The sequence below is a fragment of the Misgurnus anguillicaudatus genome, chromosome 17 (assembly GCF_027580225.2).
Source record: "Misgurnus anguillicaudatus chromosome 17, ASM2758022v2, whole genome shotgun sequence".
NCBI classification, from domain to species: Eukaryota; Metazoa; Chordata; class Actinopteri; order Cypriniformes; family Cobitidae; genus Misgurnus; species Misgurnus anguillicaudatus.
Genome location: NC_073353.2, coordinates 5996715 through 6021082, shown reverse-complemented (window position 1 = coordinate 6021082; position 24368 = coordinate 5996715). Strand labels below are relative to the sequence as shown.

General features: G+C 37.5%; 1 protein-coding gene and 1 long non-coding RNA gene across 2 annotated transcripts; one reads left to right on the top strand and one right to left on the bottom strand.

Moving 5' to 3' along the window:
* Positions 1-2972: 2972 nt before the first annotated feature.
* Positions 2973-22737, top strand: rap2aa (RAP2A, member of RAS oncogene family a). Its single transcript, XM_055215699.2, has 2 exons — positions 2973-3889; positions 20440-22737. The coding sequence occupies exons 1-2, from the start codon at positions 3576-3578 to the stop codon at positions 20675-20677; spliced, it is 552 nt and encodes a 183-aa protein (XP_055071674.1). The 5' UTR covers positions 2973-3575; the 3' UTR covers positions 20678-22737.
* On the bottom strand, positions 10028-14859 carry LOC129452442 (uncharacterized). Its single transcript, XR_012358241.1, has 5 exons — positions 14595-14859; positions 12555-13280; positions 12333-12477; positions 11821-11899; positions 10028-10583 (listed from the first exon to the last, which is right to left on the bottom strand). It is a non-coding gene; the product is annotated as an uncharacterized lncRNA (long non-coding RNA).
* Positions 22738-24368: the final 1631 nt, after the last annotated feature.

The window sequence follows — 24368 nt, the reverse complement described above, 5'->3', positions numbered from 1 at the left end:
ATGCATGTGCAGAATCTCCAAATTATGTTCTTTCAGGTTTGTCATGTCATTTTGAAAATATGTCAGTGTTGATGTTTTCTGACTGTTGCGGTAATGAGATTTTTTAGGACAAATTTTTTAAATTATGTTACAAAAGTGTTAAATGATAAGTAAACGTTTTTAAATTAATGTTCCCATTTACTCCAGACTTTGTTTTTCAATGTCTGGTGGGAAAAAAGTAAATTTAAGCAATTTTTACATTTTCATGCTTGACATTTTTAAAACCAAGTTTTCGTGAGAATCACTCATTAAAGCTTGTAGAAACTTAATCATTCTATTAAGAGAAACGAGTCTGTGTTCACCTTGTGAATGTACATAAATGTACTTACTGTGCTTTATACTATATTCAGCAATTTCTTCTGTTCTTCTTACAGTATAAATGTGTGTAAATTGTTAAAACAAGATGTAAAAAAGTAAACAGTAAATCGTTGACAGAAACATTTTAAAAAGAGCTTTAAAAACTGCATACCTCAAGATGAGTTTTAACTCAGAATCTTTAATGTTTATTCAACAGGTCTAGATACACAGACATAAACCAGCACATAAACAAGACTAAACATGTGCTACGTGTTTCCTAACATAACCCAATCAGGGTTTTTTGTAAAACTGTTGTGCTGCTAACCCACATATCCGGTTAAAATGGGATCTGGGGATCCAGCTTATCCTCTCATTCCTGTCTCTCATGGGATCCGTCTAATGATCAGGGAAATGCAATAACAAAGTCATCGTCTCCAGTATACATCACTTAATGATACAAACTTCTCTTGGAGAAAGTGCTGCCCTCTGACAAAATGAAGGTGTAATTTAATATAAACAACACATATCTGACATACGATTCTCAAATTATATTCAATGCCACAAATAGAAACAAGTGCAACTACTTTCACCCTCCATCACACCAACACAGGTATCAGTTCAGTCACCAGACACCAATACTTTGCTGTCAGTCACCAATCCATTACACATTCTTATTTTTTCCATCAACTGCTAAACTACACTGTGAGATATCAGAGAAGGATACGGTTATGTTGCTCATTTGATCAGACAGGAGGTTTGTTTGTCTCTTGTTTAATCAGACATCATTAGCTTGTAAACCACATCATCTATTTAGATCCTTCAGCTAATGGTGCATGAATAAGTCCTGTTCAAACACATAACAGCACAGCGCCATCTGCTGGTCATAAGACAGTAATACAATAACACAAGAAATTAATAAAACCAACAAAGGTTCAATCCTCTTTTATCCATCAACATTCAAACTGAAAACTACAGTTAACTGCATTAACTAATCTGCATTTTATATCCCTACCTAAGAAATACTCTTAATGCCATTCAGGAAGATTTTTTAAAACCCTTTATAGGCATATCAAATTAATTATATGCTACAAAAAACTGACAGTAGAGGAAAAATATTAATCATGAATAATAAATAAAGGATCAGTGAACAGAACTCGAGACTTTATGATTTATCTTATGTCTTAATTTACAGCATGAACTTACAGCAGGTGGCGCTGTTGAACCATGACATGAGGATAGTAGGCCTACAGTGAGTATTTTCTTACAGACATATATTTTATGATAATAAGGTATAATGTTGACACAGATACATGTGTAGGTTATAGTTCAGTAATCGGCTAGTTTAAAGTACATTCACATTTATTCATTAAGAAGACATCTAAATCGAAGTACACCCAGCAAACACGGTTTTGTGGGCCCCACATGGATTACACGTGGACTACAGGGGTACAGAGTGGCCAAGGACTCAAAATGGGCATCTTATCTGGGGCCACTTGGGTGACCCAGTTAGGACCCACATTGGCGATGCCAGGTGGGCTCCACATGTGGTTCCTAGTTGGGTGGTTCCTAATTGAAAATGTGTGCATTGGCTCAAAATGGGCTACAGAAGGGACTCAATTAGTTTGATCAAATATAAAAGATCCTCTGCTTGCCAACAAGTTATGCAAAGCAATAACATTAACTTTATTTTAGATACTTGTATTTTATAAAGTTGTAAATGTACAAGTTATAATAGTCATGTTCAAATTATTCCAAATAAACTGTGCTTAAAAGTGTGAACCACTGGTTTCTGTTTAATAAATACCTTTAGCATTTTAGTGGATTAAGTGTGATGTTGTATTTAGGGGTTACTGTAAAATAAGGTAACCTAAACAGAGAAAAATATTAGCCTGTTTGTATGCCTGTTGTGGCCCGTAAAAGTCCTACAAAAGCCCCAGCTGGTTCCCATAACTAACCCATGTAGACAGACTATAGGCACCAAATGAGAGCTACCTGGTTAACCCATGAGGGCCCCAAATATCAGCCCAGGTGCAACTGAACGTTGTTTAATTTTATTTAATTTAAATGTTATTTACTGGCAACAGTTTGTTGAAAGTTAAATTAACATTATCAAATCTTTGTCTTTACAGAATAAAACTATAAAATAACAGCAACAACCCTTTTCTGTTTTTTCCTTCACATTTTGCTTCCCAGAATGCTTTGCACTTTATTCTGTAAAGATAATGAAAAATCTACACTAAGTTACTGGCAAACAGCTTCCAGCAATACTGTAATTTCTACAAGTTTTTTTTATAGTATAGAAAAACTGTAGTCTTAAATAAACAACGAAAATTCGTATGCAATGATTCGTAATACACGTTTCTTTTGTCTTTGGATCTGGTACTGTCAAGCGTTTCCTATTTAAATTGTATTTATTTTTTTTAATCAGTTTATCATTCGTAATTTATTTATTATTAATGTTTAAACATTTTTGCATGCTTAGTTTATTCACATTTATTTTATGATATCAGACCGTGAGTGAAACTCAAAGTTATCACGTGGACGTATCTTGGATACGAGTGAGTTTCCATAGCGACAACATCCACCGCATGATCCTCTTCAATGTATGATAGGGTGCGCGCGCATTCACTGTAGAGGATTTCTACGTTCAGCTTTTCCTTTACGGCAACGACAACCGGTTCGTTTTGACTCAAGCGGAAATCGGTTGTGGTGTGTGTGCGCGCACTCGTGGGCGCGGTCTGAGGCAGTCGGGCGGCTATTGGGTGTCTCGCGGATCCGTTAAACGACGAAAGCGCGTCTGTACGGAGGCCGAGAGGCGCGGCGCTGTGGCGGATCCCGATCCCCACCCGTGAGCATGGCGCCTCAATGAAGACCGGAGAGAGCAAAGACAGGCGGAAAACTAATATGCTTTAAATAACGGGTTAAGAACGAACTTCGCCCCTAACGGAGACAGTCGACGGGGCTTCTGTGTGCGGTTTTCTTGATCTCCCGTAGGATGGTGAGCTGAGCAGATGAAAGCGCAAGTTATCGGTGAACGCATCCGTGCAGTTGTTGAATTGTAGGCGCGCGTGGGCCGCCGGTGCACCGGGATCATGAAGCGCTGCCGCGGGACGCTTGTCTTTGTGCGAGGCGCGTTCATGTCGGCGGACAGACGCGTTTAAACGCGCTAACATGACTGTCAGTTTCATGTCGAGTGCACTGTGAGTTTATTTGGCTTTTTATCCGTTCAGGCCGGAGAGATGCGCGAGTATAAAGTGGTGGTGCTCGGGAGTGGCGGGGTCGGTAAATCCGCCCTCACCGTGCAGTTCGTGACCGGGACGTTTATCGAGAAGTACGACCCGACCATCGAGGACTTTTACCGCAAGGAAATCGAGGTGGACTCGTCGCCGTCGGTGCTGGAGATCCTGGACACGGCGGGCACGGAGCAGTTTGCGTCCATGCGGGACCTGTACATTAAAAACGGTCAGGGCTTCATCCTGGTCTACAGTCTGGTCAACCAGCAGAGCTTTCAGGACATCAAACCCATGAGAGACCAGATCATCCGAGTGAAGAGGTGAGACTCACAAATCTCCAAATTGCGCGTCTCACTGCTGTGGTCACATAACAAATCATGTGCAGAGAGTTATTTCAATATTCATCATATTGGATGTCACATTGATCTGAACCCTGTTTGTTTTGAATGAGTATCATGATGATCTGGTGCAGTTGGGCCTTCTTCTTCACAGAGGCCTGCTGCTTGATCCATGATTCAGGTATTAATTGTGTACTGTCATCTACCTTGACATGTGCTGGAACATAAATAGCTATTAACATTCTTCCATTGGATAGGATGATAGTTTGTTCACATGTGACTTATTAACGGTTCGGTCCAATTTTTAATGTTACTTTACAATGACAAAAAGCACGCCCCTTAATATTTAGATGCAGATTTCAGGAAACATTAGTTTGCATTGTTTTAATGAAGTCACGGTTTGGTCAACAAAGCTACAGGTATGTTCTCAAAGAGCATCTATTGTCAGATTCACGATTTTACATTTCCTTTGGTGTGTATTAGTACATGTTAACAAATATGCAAAAGGTACAAACCCCAAAGTAAACGTTGACATGAGTTATCATCTCCAACGTAAATCTCTTTTCTTGGACTACAACAAACACAGATTGTAGGCAACAGTTTGCTTCCTGGGATTGTTGATGTAGACAAGACCGACATTATCATAATTCCTCCCGCTTCAGACTCACAGCCTTTAAGTTAACTCCTGTTAGCAACCAAATCTTTCAAACATGATAAACATGATTTCCAGCTGACATCAGAGGTATTCAGGCCAATCACAACGTACAGGTTAGCTGGCCAATCAGGGACACAGAGGTTTTCAGATCTATGAGTTTTTTACAAAATCAGAGCTTTTGAGGAAAGCAGGATATCTGGCACTACAAAAATGTCAGTATGTGGAAAATAATCAGTTTTTACCATAAATTACGCAAACACATTGTATTATAACAAATACTCAAAATAACGTTGTTGTTTAGCAATTGAAGTAGGTGTGCTTTAACAAAAACAGGAGATTTAAAAGTAATAAATCTAAACCCAATTTTTGTAGAAGCATTAGGGCACTTGTAATAAACTCAAACCCGACTCTAAACTTTCTTGGAACTCCACCCCCACCACGCCCCTCCAATCCTGATTTATCTCTTGATTTTGACCCAAGGACAACATTTTTGTAAATAAAACCTAAAACCACCCAAACCCTGACCCTAACCATAACTTGAATCTTAAAATCAGAGGGAAATTATAAGGGAGAAACAGTGGTCTTGACGCAGCTAATCCTGGTTGTAAGATTAAACTGTAAACTTATTTCTGAAATCTAAAGGCCCCCCATTACACCTTTTCATTTACCCATTTCTTGCCAATAATTTAGATCAGTTTGACACACATGGACATACAGACTACCGGCACATCCGGGAACTTGACTGTAAATTTTGTCACCGCCCCTTTTTGGGGGAAACAAAGCAGACCTTCCATTGACTTCCATTCAAAATAGCGGAACAAAGCAACGTTTTTACACAGCCGGCAGGCGTATGGAAGTCAATGGAAGGTCTGGTTTGTTTTCCCCCAAAAGTGGGAGTGAACCTGTTCAGAGACATTCTATGACGTTGTGCGTATTGTCACTTCACAGAAAATAACCTATTGAATAATATATTAATGGCATAAATATTTCATTTAGTAAAAGTGATGGGGGTTAAAGTAGGTGGGGAGTAAATTATGCCTATGTACAGTATTATCTGTTTGTTTGTTTTTGTGTAAAGGTGTGTGACAGGGTTGACTGCCAGTTTTTGTCTCTGATGTGGGTTCAGACTGCTTGATATCACTAGCAGATAGATTATGTTCACTTGCATTATCCCAAACATTTCAGAATTTAATTTAGCTAGCGTAACGTCACTCATTCATTGTCTTGTCAATGCTGTCATGTCCATGTTATGCTCCGTTTTACTGCTGTAGAAGTCAAAGGTGTGTTTGACTCCCTGCACCATGCCAGCCGCTCAGCGTAGGACAATAAAGTATTGCGAGAGCAGTTACAAGTTATGGCTGCAACAACTAATTGATAAAAATAAATAAAACATTTATTATGAAATAGGGTTGCACGATAAATCGCATGTGATTGTTATGCGCATCTCATCGGAAAGCCGGTTCTAGATTAGTAGTAAATCGCCATCACCTGTTTTCTTCTATCCACTCCACTATAGTACAAGGATCTGGTAGCTGTGTTGAAAAAGTTGATAAAGTCAACTTTTTAAAATTACTTTCTCTGTCTGTGTTGCTTCACTGCTGATTCTTACCATATTTCCGTTGCCAAAATGCGTGCACATACGCTGCCACATCATCATTGTGTACAGATAGTAAAAGGGTCTATTACGAATGTGTACTGTCAAGCTTCTTTCACTTTGATGTCATATGTCATTTGATCTGCACAGCATCGCATGCATAAGTAGTAGATGTAGCATCTAGCGCGCAACTGTGTCGTTCTTTCTATCAAGACAATTTCTTGAGTCCCTTCCGATTAATTTCCATCGGCAGTCAAGGTAAAAACTACAACCATCATTCCACGCTCCTTCACAGGGTCATCTAGCTATACGGACTACCGGCACATCCGGGAACTTGACTGTAAATTTCGTCATCGCCCCTTTTGGGGGAAAACAAACCAGACTTCCCATTGACTTGCATACAAAATAGTGGAACAAAGCAACGCTCGTACACAGCCGGCAGGCGTAAATAACTTATGAAATCACTCAGATTAAACATGTTGAGTAATTATCTGTCCACCCTGCCTGCCATAGAGCGCGAAAGATACATTAACACATTTAATTTGGTCAATATAAAAACATGTCTCTTTCATTCTCCCAGCGTCAAGTTTGTGTAACGGCGCCATCCAGTGATTGCTGGAAAATCGCTAAGCCAGTTAGTTGTATGGCTGGATGGAAAAGTGCACTCATTACTCTAAATATAAAGACATAATATATATACGAAGTACCTTCCAAATACGAAGTAAAATCATTTACTGTCTTCCCTGTTGACTCGATGAGGTACGAGTAAATGTCCGGATAAGACACCTCTGGCCAATGGGAAGCGTTGTTGCACAAATTTGACGCTGTGGGGATGAAGGAGGCATGTTTTTGTATTGACCAAATTAAATGTGTCTTTCGTGCTTTATGGCAGTCATGGTGGACAGTAGGGCTGCAGCTATCGATTCTTTTTGTAATTAATCGAGTAATCGGATAAAATTTTTGTGTGTGTTTTTAAACAACCAAAACAAATAATGCATAACGAAAATGACATGGCTGTAAAATGTTGAAGCATTTGGCTTTTATTTCTAAAACAAAACAGAGGTATTGGCATTTGGCTGCAAAAAATTAGCCTATTTATTTCCATTTTTACCCATTTAGTGTTTATAAGTGCCAGTGCCAACAATTAAGCACTTTAATTTATTAATATGCACAACAGGTTTTATGCTGTAATCTAGCCCTGACATCAAAGTAAATATCTGGTTTATGTACATTTCTACACCTGCAGCATTTACCATTACTAACAAATAATATATCATTTCTAGGTTGAGCCTATTTGCTATGGTAACAACCTGTGTGTGTGCGCGCACGTGCACACACACACACACACATGCACGCGTGCTGTGCATGAGGAAGAGTGAAACCCCACTCAGACGTTCAGTTGCTTCATTGCATTTTGTTACGGCAGAAATACATACATTCATTTTCAATAGAACGCTGCATTGGGTTTGCATCACTTGCATTGCGGTGCATTTAAGGTTAAGAATCCGTTCGAAAAATCACAACATCACGTCCCGCTCTATACAGTGAATGCATGCAGCTGAAATTATTGTTGCGTGGCTACATAAAAGTTTAAGCATATGTGATGCATTGCGCGATCGGTCTGACTCGCGTGAGAGAGAGACAAGGGTGCATGCGTGTGTGTGAAGGGGTTCTTTTTTTAAGCTTCTCTCTTGCAATTGACCGTGAATACGTTTAGTACTTAAAAACATCAAAGCTAAACATCATATCTAGTCAAACCGCATAACGACATCGCTACAAATACAGTATGGGATTAAAATCAGCGGAAGCTACGTTACCTTGTTTTAGAGACGCTTGGTGACACACCAGTGGATGTGTTTCATTCCTGCAAGGCATCCGTTTTCGGTTCAGATGCTGAATGTAATGTAATGATAAGAATAATGATCCCAAACTTTAGACTTTCTCTCTCTCTGCCGTTTATGGACATACTTAAAGGGAAACTTCACCCATTTGCATTAAGCTTTGTAACGTTAGAACCCCAGTCATGTTTTTGAATGGTCGTGCATCATTCCCTCAGTTTCTCCTGAGAGGCGAGAAATACTGATTTCAGTGAGGCACTTCCTTCTTTCAATGATGTAAAAATCGTCATTTTGCGTCATTGAAAGAAGGAAATCCTGTATCTCTATTGAGTGTGAAAGACTACAGACACTCATTCCTCATTTTTCCAAGGTGGGGGCTATGGGTGGGACCCACTCACGCTTCAGACCAATTACAGATAAGTGGGTGGGACTTACGAAAATATACGAACACAGACCGAAAAAAAACGACCAGCCGCCATCTTTATGCTAAGCTAAGCTAAACAGAAGTTGTGGAGCGAGCCAGAATTCATGTTACAATAACAGTGGAAGTTAATCAATATTACATGGAAGAGGGTGATTTTACAAGCGTGATGCTCTAATCCGCTGTTCATTGCACCTTTATGAGCCACAATACTGCAAAGAGCTGAGGCAGATGTAGGAACAGAAGCCCGAGGAGAAGCCGGAGCCTGGGCGTCGGCTGGGTAGAGGAGCCCGGTGAAGAAGCAGCAACCATCGGCCTCTGCTGCGTAGAGAAGCTTGCCTGTTCTCTCGCTGTGTGGCTTCTTTATAACATTTCTGCATCAGATAAGGATATGGACGTTTGTTTGGTGAAGGTTTCTATGCAAGAGAGGAACTTTGCGTGCGTTTGGAACGTTTATTTCACGGACATGTTTCGGTTTACGAGCAGACGCGCTGCGGAGTGTATAAGCTTGGACGGACTCGCGCCGTTTGCTTTCGGTTGAACATTTCTGGATCAGATAAGGATATGGACGTTTGTTTTGTGAATGTTTCTGGTCGCGTGCTTATTTCAAAGACGTGTTTCGGTTTACGAGCACAAGCTCCAAGAGCTGAGGCAGCGCGTCTGTGAAGATATTATGCAGGGGACGCGTTTGTGTGCAGGATGGAGGGATAAACGGACGTCTGACTAAAGTGAGTGTTCATATTTTCTTTGTTATACTAACGTGGCATTTATGTACACAATAGCATATCTGAGCGGTGTTTTATATGTCTATATTGTGAGAGCAGGGAGGCAAATAATAACACAAATGTAATTACAGTAAACAAGAGACAAAAAGAAAATTGGTAAAACTAAATAAACATTTAAAATGCATACACTTTTTTTAAGTACTTGGAAAGACATTTGTACTGCGGATCTGAAACCGCACGTTACTGTTTGAATAAGACTTTGCTACACACCAGGCCAGAGTGTTATTGTGTGTACCACAATGTAACATCACGTTTAAAAGTAAATCATGATTGGTGTCAGTCAGACACAGTGGTGGTGGCTATTTTCTTTGTTTTACTAACGTGGCATTTATGTACATAATAGCATGTCTGAGCCGTGTTCCGACTAATGGGAGTGCACTCAAAAAAATGATACTTTAAACGAACACAATTTTATTGTGGACAGTGGTTCCACACAACCCAGTTAATTTATTTTAACATTTAAGGGTTGTTTTCAGTCAATGCCAAATTATTTATTTGCAGCAACACAGTTGAATAATAAATAACTAATGTGAAGTGGTAATGTTCAACAAAATTATCTTAGTTACTTATCCACAACTTAAGATTGTTACGTTTTCTGAACATGTGTTTAACTTGTTCAAACGAATCAAATATTTTTTGCTTGTCCAACTCAAGAGTAGTTTATTCATACAACTCAATTACATTGTGGACAGTGGTTCCATCCAATTACTTTTAGTTACTTTAACACAACAATGTCTATTTCAAGTACATCACACACAAAAATATACTTTTTGTAATAAACTCTATATAGCATTCATTTTATTCAAAAAAGAAATCTCATACACCAGTTCTTCAAGCCATGTTTATTGCACTTAAACTACAGATACTGTAAAGGATATACCAACAAATGAGATGCACTCATCAACTTGAAAAGCTTGCAAAGTTTTTAAGGACTTTGGATATTACAATGTAACCTTATAACAACATTACAATTTTTTTACAGTTACTGACAAATGAAATGCACGAAAACTCCATTTCAAAAACATGGCATTTACATATGAAATATTAAAACATTCCTTTCTCAAAACATCTGCAAAAGTCTTGGTCTTCAGCGTCTGAACTTTATGAGATAGTTACTTCCCATTTAGCTCCAGAAACAACAACTGCAATACTTCAAAAGTGTACCTGAATTCAGGAAAGTAGCTCAAGTTCAGTGCATATATCAGTCCCATCAGCATGGTTGTCGCATACACAATGTTGTTGAGGTCCAAGAACTCTTAATCCCTTCAATAACACTCCAACATCTGCTGGGCTGTCTTCGATGTCTGAACCATACATTTTTACAACAAGGACTCACATCACCATCTTCTGGATCGCCTCCTGGGTACTGGGTGCATCTGTATCCTGCAGGTGAGCAATGATACAATTATTTTATGTTTATTAATAAGTTCAGAAAATCTCTTATTTACCATTTAATGTTATGCAAAACCACATCACTTGATTCTGTAAAACTGAAGTATTTTAAGAACGTTCTCATTCCATAATGTACAACAGCCAAAAAGTCAAAGAGGGCAAGTATTGTTTGCTTACCAACATACCTTGTTTTCTGCATTAGAAAGAAGGTTTGAAATACCATGGAGATGAGATAAAATAAAAAGTTATCCCAGGTGAAAAAGTACACGTCCATAATGTTCTTAAAGTGCTCTATTTTCATGCACTAATTTTGTACATAATATACTAAAAATTCTTCTTTTGTACTTCTTAAGACAACCTTAAGAACATCTTGTACATTGTTCACAATGTCAGTCTAAATTAGATTTCAGGGCATATCGGATTTGACAAACTCATTGTCCATATTGTGGATCACAACCGTTCTGTGCGTCCTGTAGCGTTCTGCCGTTTTCTGGATTATCTACAATGTTTCTATGGCAATGACGTTGCACTGGCACGACAATCTGCCTCAACATCTGACGTGTTTATGTTTTACGTGACGCAACAGCATGACATAACCGAAAAGCTACACAAATGCAATCAGAGCGGTCAGACTGACTTGGATTTCCAGAAATGCAATTTGAAAAGGATTTTAAACCACCCATGGATGTAGCCCGAAACAGATTTGAAAAAACACTGATTTCATGTGGTTTTTGGCAGTTCACACTTTCTAAATGTGACTGGATTCAAATATCCACCAAAATCAGATTTAGACTGACAGTGTGAACAAGGTATAATTGTACTCCCCTGTTCTATCTTTGAGACACCATGAATATGAACCAAAATGTGCCAAAAATTTATTTTAAAAATGTATTTAGGTACCACTCGTAGCAAACTTGAACCCATCTTTGAAAGTTGGGTTCAAGTTTACAAGTTTTAACTAATACATTTTTAAAACAGAGATAGTATATTCAAAGCACATTTTAGTTAATAATCATGTCTCAAAACAGCACACATAAGTACACTTAGATAATCTTAAGAACATCTTAAAAAGTACTAAAGAATAATTTTTAGTATATCAAGTATAAATTAGTTTAAAAATAGAGCACTGTAAGTACATTATGGAAGTGTACTACTTTTTCACCTGGGATACCACAACATTTCAATTCCTTGATAATACAGCAAAGTATATATATGCACATATACTTACCAAATACTCTTTAATTAGACTGGTCAGGTCTTCATTCAGGTAGACAAAGAAAGATCGGAGCCTGATCAATGTTGTCAGTCTAAATATGTAAATATCAAAATTGTATTAATTGTAGCATTCACAATATCAGGTAAACATTTACCTTTATTTTTAGATTATTATGCAAAATACAGCATGTAAGTGGAAAACAACAACAAAAAGGGACACCTTAAACCAGGGGTGGGCAATTCCTGGTCCCGAGGGCCACAGCTCTGCAGAGTTCAGCTCCAACCCCAGTCAAACACAGCTGAAAAATTTAATTGAAGTCTTCAGCACTGTTTGGAAATTACATTCAGGTGTGTTTGACTAAGGCTGAAGCCAAACTCTGCAGGACTGTGGCCCTCGATGCCCACCCCTGCGTTAAACTGTACCTTTGTTTCTTTTTTACAAGTTCCAGAAACTTTCTAATTCCAATTTCACCAGTGCAAAAAGAAGTTTTATTATAAGGTTTTAATGAGTGCAGTTCTTCATACCCGTGTTGTGGTTTTTAATTCTCGGTCAATTGATGACTCCTCGTTTTGCATAGATCCTTATAAGCTTTGCAGAATATTGATCCATCTTCGCCAAGTATGTAGACACCAATGGGGCTGTTGCGATTCTTTTAAACTCTGCACAAATCTACAAAACACAATAAATTATTGTTACCACAAAGCCAATAAAGTTAAACATAAATGACTCAAAAACTTTTCACTCACCTCTTCCCTTCTGAAAAGAGCAGGCCATCTAGTTTTGAAATCTGCTATTGAAGGCGATTCCTTGACAACCTCATGTCTCCTGATAGAAAAGGTCTTGTCCATCAGCATTCATAATGTTTTCTCATTGTTCTTTTTAATTTCAGACAGAAGTATTACACTGACTACTTCCAGTGTTTTGGATGTCTCCGTTTGTGGATGGTAAGGGCAGTAGTTAACCAAAGCGTTGCATGTTTTTTTTATATGATAAGCAGCACTGGAAATTCCAGCTGGTTTGGGCTTGAGTAAATTGAATTTCACTTCAGTACAGCCAATTTTTCTCAGTTTTGTTATATATTTGGCAAAACACGCTTTTGCAACACAGTCAGAGCTTAATGAAGTAGATGGGGTTGACAAAACTACCGTGTCACAGGATGAAAGTGAAAGAGCTGGTGATGAGCAGGTCCTCCTTTGAAAACTGTGCAGGTGTGGTGGGGTCGAGTTGTCACAATCACTTGGTGTTGTCAGAAATACCACCTTTAGTGTACTTTTGTCTTGAATTTCAGATGTGTACATGAGATTTAAAAACTAATTGCCCAAGTCAGAATCCATGAACTGCAGCCTTAAATGTCCTTGTAGATTACATTGTTTTTCTTTCCTTTGACAGGTCACTCACTGAAGAAGGAATGGCATACTGAAGGATCACCTTTTGTAACTTTTAGCCAGACTGGAGAAGTCTTTGTGGTATGACTGTGGAAAACAAATAAAATTTAGTTAATTATTTTTTTTAAATCAATTGTAAGTATGATTAAAAAACATTAACTTATGAATTGTCCATTTAACAAAATAAAAGCATATTTTACAACATATGCGTGGACTTGTCTTTTCAAAGTCACCAAACAAAGCACCAACCATATAACAATGTAGCAATGGATAATCAATTATCAGCTAACTAAAATAGGCACTGACAGACTTTAACATACAATGCAGTTTACCTAAAAAAGTGTGATATGCTCTAGTTTAAATAATCTGTTTTAATAAAACACATCTGGCTTCAGTCATGAACAAAAGCATCACTTGCCTCATCACTATAAAAACTTTTGGCCTCCTGTAATACTTCAGCAATGGAAACTACACCAGGCTTAAAATCACTCAGTGAATGCTGGTTGTGTTTTCTGTTTTTGTGTGATATAAAAGTCCCATTGACATTTGATTGGAAATCACAACCTGATAACATGCAAAATACCGTTTTACTTTTCTTTAAGTGACTGTTTATGTGAGCAAAGTATTCTTTTTCTGATGACACTGCACTGCATGCCTTGCACACAAATTACAAGTGAAAGTGGGCCTTTGTCGTCATGCAATATTACATCTGTAGCATAATTCCTACTTAATGAACAAGTAGAGCATAACATGTCTTGAATATATCAATTTGAATATGTAAAATGATATCTATGATAACCCCACAACGCACGTGCAGCAGTCTTTAATGTTTTAGTAATTTAACTTAGATCACAAATTTTACATTTCAACATAACTTTAAGTAAATATTCATTCAGAGTAACAACAAAAAATAAACTTTAAGAACACCTTGAGAAAATGCTCTGACTAAACACAGGAAAATACGTTTCAAAAACTAGTATTATCACCAGTAAAACAAGTTCAATGGCTAACGTTACCACCGGAACACGACAGAAAATCGAAGTTCAACTCACCACGAACACGTGAAGCAATCCATTCATTTTGAAACGCACAAATCACACAGTTTACAACACTGCTGCTATCATAAAACACTAAAAATCACCCGAAAATGAACAACACGTTTAATACCGTTTAAACACAAGTACATCACGTTTAATACGGTTTAAACACGTCACACGACAGATCGCGTGAAGCACTCCATTACATTTGAAACGCACAAATAACACACTTTACCTCACCGCTGCACAAATGACGTGAAATCATCACCATCGAACACAAACACCATCGACTTCAACATAAAATAAAGTTGCCTCAACAATGTTTTAAGATAGATTGAAGAAAAAACGTATTTAGTTCACTTACCGGAAACACCATCACCTGCGCCAGAGCTCCGCGCCGTCTTCGTGGAAGTCGTTAAATGACGTCACATCCGGTAGTTTGAATCGCAAAAGTAAACCAATTACTTTAGTTTAAAGATAGGTAGTTAGGTAAACTAGAGTGAATAACAAATTGATTTAGCATAACACATTACACTTGTATTTTGTCTTAAAAATAAATGTGTATGTTTTAATGTAACTAAATATATTTGTGTATAATGAACAGTGCTACAAAACCCATTTTTTGAGTGTGGCTTGCAGAGCTGTGCATTGTGGTGCATAGTGGCAGTTGCAGTTTTTCATACAAATGTGCTCTAAAGTCACATTTTGTCTTTTCTCTGTCAAATAGGCACAAAATTCTACATTTATGTTACATTTTGACTACAAATATGACTCACTTTCTATAAAGATTAATGTTCCTATCGGTGAAATGGCCCTTTAACTAAATTCAAAATGTATCACGCGCTATGATGTACTTCCTGAACATTGAACAACGTTCCGTGTGAATCAGATCTCGGCGCGTGTAGTGCGCGTCATAGGAATTTAACGAGGCTTCGAGGCAGAATTTTTGCCTCGAGTTAATTTTTTGAATCGAGTTAATCGAGTAACTCGATGAATCGTTGCAGCCCTAGTGGACAGATGATTGCTCAGCGTGTTTGATCTGAGTGATTTCATGAGTTGTTTGTGCCTGCCGGGTGTGTGCGAGCGTTGCTTTGTTCCGCTGTTTTGTATGGAAGTCAATGGGAGGTCTGGTTTGTTTTCCCCCAAAAGTGGGCGTGAACCTGTTCAGAGACATTCTATGACGTTGCGCCGGTTGTGCGTATGGCATGGTTACTGTTTTGCAACCACTAAGGGCAAACAAAACAAGTTTTAGGAATAAACACTTCACCTACGCGAGTAACCCCTAAACTTTGTATAAGTTCTTAATTTTGCTGTGTAACATTTATTACAGTGCTTTTTTGCTATTGAAATGAATGAGTCCTCAATGTGGGTTCAAATGTGTGAAATTACTTTTTAAAATCAAGATTTTCATCTGGCACAGAATTAAAAAGTCATCTTCAGATTTACAGTATAGGATGGACAAGAATCTCTCAGAGCTCCACAGTAACCATATAACATTTACTCTGGCAAATACTCATAAGTTATGGACCATAACACATTGGCATCGTGGTGGTGGATTTTACACACACTCAAATAGTTTTTCTCTGTACCTTTTTTAGAACAGACTGTGAGAATCAAGCGACATTACGCTGTCATTCTGAAATGACTTTTTAGCTGTAATATCATTTGTGGTTTGTTAATAACAGGGTGTGGCCTCTGTAACCCCACCCTCCTCCTCATCCTCCCTTGACCACTTATCACAGCATAGTCTGTGGTTATGGGTGGGATGTTCTTCTCTTGCCCCGAGGAAAGACAAACAATGTAAATGTACTGGGAAATTTCAGATGATGTGATTCCCTTACACACAGATTTTAGAGAAGTCTCTGAAAGACACAAATGAAACGGTGCGTCTAATGTGCATGGCAAAACACAGAGATTTTTGGAGGTGTTCTTTTGAAAATGACAGACAGTTATTTTTATATCTCAAAATAGAGACACAGTTACTACATCATCACTACATCACGCACCCTTCAACATCAGCTCTACATCCTTTTTCATTCTTGGTCCTTGCATTCACACAAGGGTGTCCAGCAATTTTCCAAATATTTTAAATTCATATTATTTTAAATGCACTTTTAAAAGAAATGAAAAGCACATTTGGTGCTTTACTAGTTTTTTGATATGGCTACTGCCATTTTATATACGTAAAAGTGTCAAAGACAGATTTTTTTTTATTTTTAAATTTAATTTTTATAAATATGTGACTCTAGACCACAAAACCAGTCATAACTCACACTGGTATATTTGTAGCAATACCCAAAAATACATTGTATGGGTCAAAATTATTAAAAAAATTATTCCAAAAATCATTAGGATATTAATTAAAGATCATGATCTATGAAAATATTTCCTACTGTAAATATATGAAAATGTATTAGTAATGTGTGTTGGTAAGAATTTCATTTGGAAAACTTTAACTCATTCACCGCCAGCCTTTTTGAGAAAAGTTGCCCACCTGCATTTTTGTGATTTTAACAAAATTTTCACAAAATTCCTTGCAGGAAAAATCATTTTCTATAAATATATAAACATACAAATTATATTAAATTAAAGAACACACCCTCTGCTTTCAAACAAACAATAAACAAACAAACAAACAAACAAAATGGGGAAAAAACGTTTCATTATATATTTACTTTTTCTACTTAATTTAACCACTGAAATATGGATATTTCTCTTCAAAAAGCTTAAAAAATTGCGTTTTTGTAAAGGAATTTATGTTAGAGATCAGGGGCCGTATTCACAAAGAATTTTAAGGCTAAAAGTAGCTCCTAACTGGCAAATTTTAGGAGCAACTCCTAAAAATAATGGGCGTGTCACTCCTAACTTTAGGACTCCTAATTTTTTTCACTAAAAGTAATTCACGAAGCATTTTAGCCCTAAAAGTAGCACCTAAGTCTGGGACAGCTTAAAAGAAGTCGAGAGGACTCCTAACTCACTAAGACCTATTCACAAAGAATCCTAATGGCTTAGGTGCTGTCTGATCCTCCTTAACACGGACAGTTTCACCAACTCAAAAGCTTTGCCTAGACTTAAAAGCACACTTTAATGTAAGCATATTGTTTATGACATTTGTTTTTTACAATTCATTACATTCATGACAAGCAGGAAGTTTTTAGAATTACATGAAACAATAATGATATTATGATATTATATATTTAATATTGTACACCAACGCCATGCTTGCCCGTTTAAAGGCTGCAATCTGACTGCGATTGTAATGCATACCACCGCCTCTCGCAGTCGTCCGAGTCCGCGACATAAGCGGGAATGCTGCATTGATCTGCAAACAAATCCTCTCCCCATGCGCGGGTTGATCCGAAATGAGCGTGTGCCTGCGGTTACGAGTCACCCAAAAATATTTTTTATGATATTCGGGTCGCGGTCGGTCGGGTCTTTGAAATAAAACTGCCAGTAAACTATTTTAAACAATTACTACTTTAAAAAAAATGCGTCCAGGAAGCGGGTCGGGTATATATCATGTATGATCCAGCGTCTATGGTCTTTTGGCGAGTTCATAATCCACCGTCATTTATTTATTACATTAGGCTTCTTCAATATGGGCAACATTTCCTTGCTTTAAGTAGTTTTTTTAGGCTAATATGTAATAATAGGATGTAAATTAATCAAGCAAGTGTTAATGCAATGTCATTTTTTATTATTAGGCAATAGGGAATGTGGAGTTGACGTCACGCTGTGTTGGATTATGTGTAATCCGCCATCTTTGCAGGCACGCGTCCTATCCCGCTGTATTTGAGTTAATGTATTGGAGGTTGTTTTTGTATTTTCTGTCGAGATTTTAATAAACTTCGATATGTTTGGTCAGTACTGCTCGATCAAGCAAGTCACGCGATCGTTCAGGGAGGAAACTGAACAACGGAATACGTTTTTCCAGCTTTTATTCGTGGAAAAAACAAAGGAAGCCGGTGCAGGAGCTGACGAAAAGACGCCGGATCGCGTGGTTTGCATGCTGTAATCAGGAGAAAAACCTTTACTTTTCAAAAAAATCCCTACATCAGCGAGAGTGTGTTCGCTGCATTTTCAGTCATTCAGTAATTTGTGATTAATAAAAGCAGAACCACTTAAATTGTCTTGTTTTTATGCTAACACTGTCAAACTAACTTGCAAATGTAAGTTATTGATTGATTCATTCATTCATTTCTGAGCACCCTAAACACATGAGTTATAAAAATAAATATTTAGACAATTTTGACGATTGTAACATATTTTTTATTAAATGCAACTGCTCCACTGATTGTGACTCTTTAAATAACAACGTTAGCTAAATATTTAGCATTTTGTTTGTTTTAATAACTTGGCCAAAACAGAAGTGCCATCTTTTGAACATGTGTTGATTCATCGCGCGGAATACAACGGAGAAATTATTTTATAGAATCATTAAGGTACGTAGGTATTAACACATTGTCAGTAAATAGCTGGTTTGCCAACCATAAGACTCCAAAAGAAGAAGTGTCACTTTACTATAAGCTTGAAGGGATTTATAGCTCTTAAACTCCTGCAAAGTGTAAATAAAGTCCTGCAAAAACAAGGTAATTGACCAGATATGTAAGCGGAGGTCCGTAATCCAGTCTTGGGCTGCTAAATCATGGATCTATGTTGTTTATTTGTCCAAATAAAGTTTTTTGGCAGTAGCATTTAGTTTCTCCCGATAGGGTCCCTTCTCTTGTTCTTTCAACTTCTCGATATCTTCCGTTTTTCTTCAAATTTACCTAGTTTTAGCTTAGCATGCCCAGAATTAAATGGCATAGCGGTCGTCGGTGCCTCTAAACATGGCGCCCACGTCCCATAATGCAACACTGCGGTGACGTACATTAACATTCCCTATTGGCGGTTTTCATTTGGGTATTAGCTACCTTGATTTAATTTAATTTCATTCACGACTTTTCTTTTATATATGCATTTCAATGGCATTACTATTATTATTTAGTGTAGGACACAGACATATCTTGATGTTGTAATTCCATGATTTGGTGCGTCTGTGTTATGTTCCGCATGACAGCCTGTCAGTGTCATCTAACAACCAATCACCGTGGTCATTGCGAGGCAGCTCGTGCATGAGAATTGACGTCATCCGTAGCAATGGAGACTCACTCTTGGTTTAGGAGTTATCATTTTTCCTTACTAAAAGTAGGTCTGAAAGGCGTTGTGAATAACTTTTAAGAGAAAACTCCTAGCTAAAATCTTTTAGTGCGATTTAAGAGTACTCTTAGTGGTAAGATAAAATTCTTTGTGAATACGGCCCCAGACTCAGAATGACTATCAAACATAAAGGCAGTTAAAATAAACCATTAACTCTTTTTAACTTACGTTTTTGATAAATTCGATTTGCCATCTGGTGGATAAAAGCGGTATTACACTTTCACTTTGAAATTAGTCCAAAAAGGCATATTTATTAGTTAAATATGATCTCATAATTGACGAGATTACTCATCAATGGCGGTGAATGAGTTAAAGGAGGGGTGCAAAGCCAATGTTGACATTTAAAATCACATAAACAAACACGCTCCTACCCCGATAGAATCTGGACCTTCTTTTGATAGACCCGCCCCTCACATATGCAACCCAGGCAATGATCGGTTAGTAGACACGCCCCTTACTGCTGATTGGCTACAAGTGTGTTTTGGTACTCTGCTCGACTCCCTTTTCCAAAGCGTTTCTCAAAAATCATGCACCCAGCCTTTAAAGATTTTTTTTATTTTAACCCCCCCAAAATTTCAGATTTTCAAATAGTTTTATCCCTGTATTTATTAATTAATTATTTATTCAGTTTTCATGTGTTGCAAAAATCTTAATTTAAAAAAATTTACCCATATGACGTTTTGTGGTCCAGGGTCACATAATTTAAAATCTTTTGTTAATTCAAGAAATAATCCTTTACATGTAAACCCTAAATGTCAAGCATCCTGTATTCTGTATGTCACAAGTTAAATTCATTTTTATTTTTGATCAAATTAAAACACATATGTCATTCTAACCCAAAATTTTATTTGAAACACGTAGCCGTCTTAAAATCCTAACAGTCTTTACTGGATTTTGCCTATGCATAAACAATTTCTTGTTTCTTAGATGTTTGAAATGTGTTCTGGACATTTCTTGATAAGTTCTGTGAGATTCAGCCATCTTTTGTGGGAAACTATGTGTTTTTCCAGGTATGAGAAGGTGCCTGTGATCCTGGTTGGGAATAAGGTGGATCTGGAAAGCGAGAGGGAGGTGTCGGTGAGAGAGGGGCAGGCGCTGGCCGAGGAGTGGGGCTGTCCTTTTATTGAGACTTCTGCCAAGAGCAAGACAATGGTGGACGAACTCTTCGCCGAGATCGTACGACAGATGGACTACGCAGCCCAGCCGGACAAAGATGATCCGTGTTGCTCCTCCTGCAATATACAATAACCCCCCTGACACTGAACACACATTACTGTAGCTTTATTAGACTTTTCCTGTCTGCAGTTTTTCATCGTTCTGTATCTACAGACTCACAGTAATCTTAAGCATTTGTTTGTCACTTTAAATTCATGATGGCTGAGACACAGAAGAGCGCTTGCCTTGGGTTTCACCGGATACTTTTGTGTGGATGACTTGAACTTTTTTTTATTGTGTTGGTAGTTTTATCAGAATTTTAGAGGGCGAGAGAGACTCTTAAACCTAAGCCTGGTTTATAGAAAGGCTAATTACTTAAAATTGAAGTTTTTTTTATAAAAATAAAAATACTTTGTCCAGTCCCAGCTTAAAGAAATACTCCACTTTCTTAAAAAAATCCTGATAATTTTTCTCACCCCCATGTCATCCTGGATGTCGGTGTCTTTCTTTGTTCAGTCGAGAAGAAATTACGTTTTTTGAGGAGACATTCTAGGATTTTTCTCAATTTAATGGACCCCAACAGTTTACAGTTTAAAATTGCAGTTTCAAAGGGCTCTAAACGATCCCAGGCGAGGCGTGGGGGTTTTATCTAGCCAAACCATTTAAATTTTCGGCAAGAAAAGTAAAAAATATGCACTTTTAAACCACAACTTCTCGTCTTGTACTAGCCGTGTGATGAGCCAGCGTGACCTTACGTATGAACAAAGAAAGATAATTTACTCACCACCATGTCATCCAAGGTGTTGATGTCTTTCTTTGTTCAGTCGAGAAGAAATTATGTTTTTTGAGGAAAACATTCCAGGATTTTGACCTTTCCACGTCATTTTGCAATTACGTGAGGTCGCACTGGCGCGTCACAGAACTGGAGATAGACGAGAGGTTGTGGTTTAAAAGTGCATATTTATTTATATTTTTCTTGTCAAAAATGGCAGTCGTTTTGCTGGATGGGGCCCTTGTGCCTCGTTTGGGATCGTTTAGAGTCCTTTGAAACTCTGTTGAAACTGCAATTTTAAACTGCATTAAAACTGTTACGTGTTGGTGTCCATTAAAGTCCATTAAAATTAGAAAAATCCTGGAATGTTTTCCTCGGAAAACATAGTTTCTTGTCGACTGAACGAGGAGGGACGTCAGCATTTTGGATGACATGGTGGTGAGTGGACTAATCCTTTAAGAAGGTGGAGTAATCATTTAACGGTAGACAGTGTAGACATATAATTCATGTGTAGGTTATATCCCCCAAAACTCTTAACACTGTGGGACTCTTTGGCCAGTGACGGATGGGAGGATTTTTTTTTTTGATGCAAAAAACACTGACATTTTACACACTGTTATCTCTAATGATTACATTGTAATGATTGTTTTATTAGAGAAACACTTTCTCAAAATCATCTGCTTTTCTTTAGTTTCATGCAGGAGTAGAAAGCCACAAATGTATACTTCATGGATTATATAAACCTAAAATGTTTTGCAGTATGTGATTGTATGACAGGGTGCTATCTTACAGTTTTTGTCTAAATGCTTTCCTTTTTTATGTACAGTCAGACATAAGGTATACTTACTTTTTACTTTACGTTTTTTTTTACTTTGAACCATATTACAAGTATTTAATTTCCAAGTAAAAGTTGGAATTTCAAAGTTTCCAGGTTAAATGCAGCACAGCAGTGTTTGTGTAGATTTGAAGTGAACTTTTAAATTTCCGCTCTATAATTATTATATCCTGTGACTTTACAGGGCTCTCTCTCGCTCTCACACAAGTCTCTGTAACATCTCGGTCCTCTTTCTTCATTTGTTTTTCTCAATATTCTGCCATGGTTTTGTGGCTCATTAATGCCGATGTTGATTATTAGTGGACTGTAAATACATTTGTACAGAGGTGGCCAGTTTTCTTGGTAACCTCTTCGTGGTTGATCTTAAGTTTAGACCTCAAGGCCGAACAGAGAGATTATGGAGACGGATGGTGTGTATGTGTTTTAATAGAGAGCTCTGAGTCAGTATTGATTTTATATTTTTTTATGTGTACGTGTGCTTAACTCTCATGAATGACTGAACGTTGACACTTTTGTTTGGCACCTAAATAAAGTGCATTCAACACACGCAAATGCATGCGCCTTTTATATCCAAAAATGATCATAATTCATGAATACATTTGCAACATGTGTTTTTATAGATGTGTGTTTGTGAGACACACACACACACACGTCATTTGTTATCAGTCAGATTTTGTGTTTATGGGTGGGATAAACACTAATGGTAGCAACGCAATATTTAGCAGGAGCATCCAAACTGACTTTTTTCCATTAGTAAAAACCGAATAGTGCTTGTGAAAATTATGTGTAAAATCACACAATAAAGTCATATGAAATGAGGACAGCATTTATATCAGTAACTTTTGTTCATGGAGCTGCCATTATCAGATCATACAAACCAATTTCTTACTAGAAATGCAATCAAAATGTGTACAAAGTGGAAATATAATTTTATATACACTAAATTTGTGATCCAGCCGCTTTCTTGGCCCCCATTTTAATTTTTCGAACTTGACCAGGCTCGACCTATCACATTCCCCATGCGCACGCCCACGCACAGAATTGTGGGACAAGACGATAAAGGTATCTCAGGTGTCAGGAAGTAAAACAAACATTGAATTCAGACGTGCCTTGATGCCTTCCTCCCTTGAAATGCTGCCTCTGAAGGAGCTTTCGGACACAGCCAGTGTGGTTTAAACATAGCAACCCCTTTAGTGTACAACTCAAGCACATTGCATTCTGGGATATGGTATCCAGAATGCATTTACAGTGTGTGCACTTACAGTGTCTTTATCCAACAAAATACTTAATATGGCTGAGGTTTAGGGTTAGGTTCATAGGCTTACCTAGTAATTATACAGCATGTACATAGATCCAGACCAGTACTGTGAAATCAAATAAAGTGCTACCCAGTAACCTATGCTGTGTGCCTGACCTGAGCTTTCATTTCAAGTCATTTTAGGAGTCATTTTAGTGAATGTATTTCAGTATTTGTTGGTAACACTTTACAATAAGGTTGTATTTGTTAACCATTAGTTACTGCATTCGCTTACATGAACTAACATTGAACAATACCTCTACAGCATTTATTCATCTTCGTTCATTTCAGCATTTAGTACCTTTTTAAAATCAAGTGTTATAACTTAATATAATCAGTGCATCATGTACTTATGTATCCTCTTGATCCCTGCACATCCCAAAAAGGGAAAAATGACTATGGTGTACCTTCTGTTCCACATCTTTGGAATGATCTGCCGGTTGTGACAAGATCTCTGTAGGCGTCTTTAAGAATCGGCTTAAAAAACATCTCTTCCACAACACCTAACTTGCTTTTTCTATTTTTCTATCTTTATCTTCTGTCATAAAAAACTACTAACCCTTGGTTATGTACACTTAGATTTGATGAGACTAGTTCTAGTGCACTTATTGTTGTTCTTGTGCTGCTATAATTGCTTGTTACCTCATTTGTAAGTTGCTTTGGACAAATGCGTCTGCTAAATGACTTGATGTAAACTAGCATGAATAACTTTATTGAAAAGAATTAAAACATGCTGAAAATATTTGTTCATGTTAATTAATTAATTTACTATTTTTTTTTACTAATTTACTAATACAACCTTATTGTAAAGTGTTACCTATTTGTTTGAGAATCATATTTGCTGTTTTATCAGGTTATCATGCATTTGGCAGGCACCAAC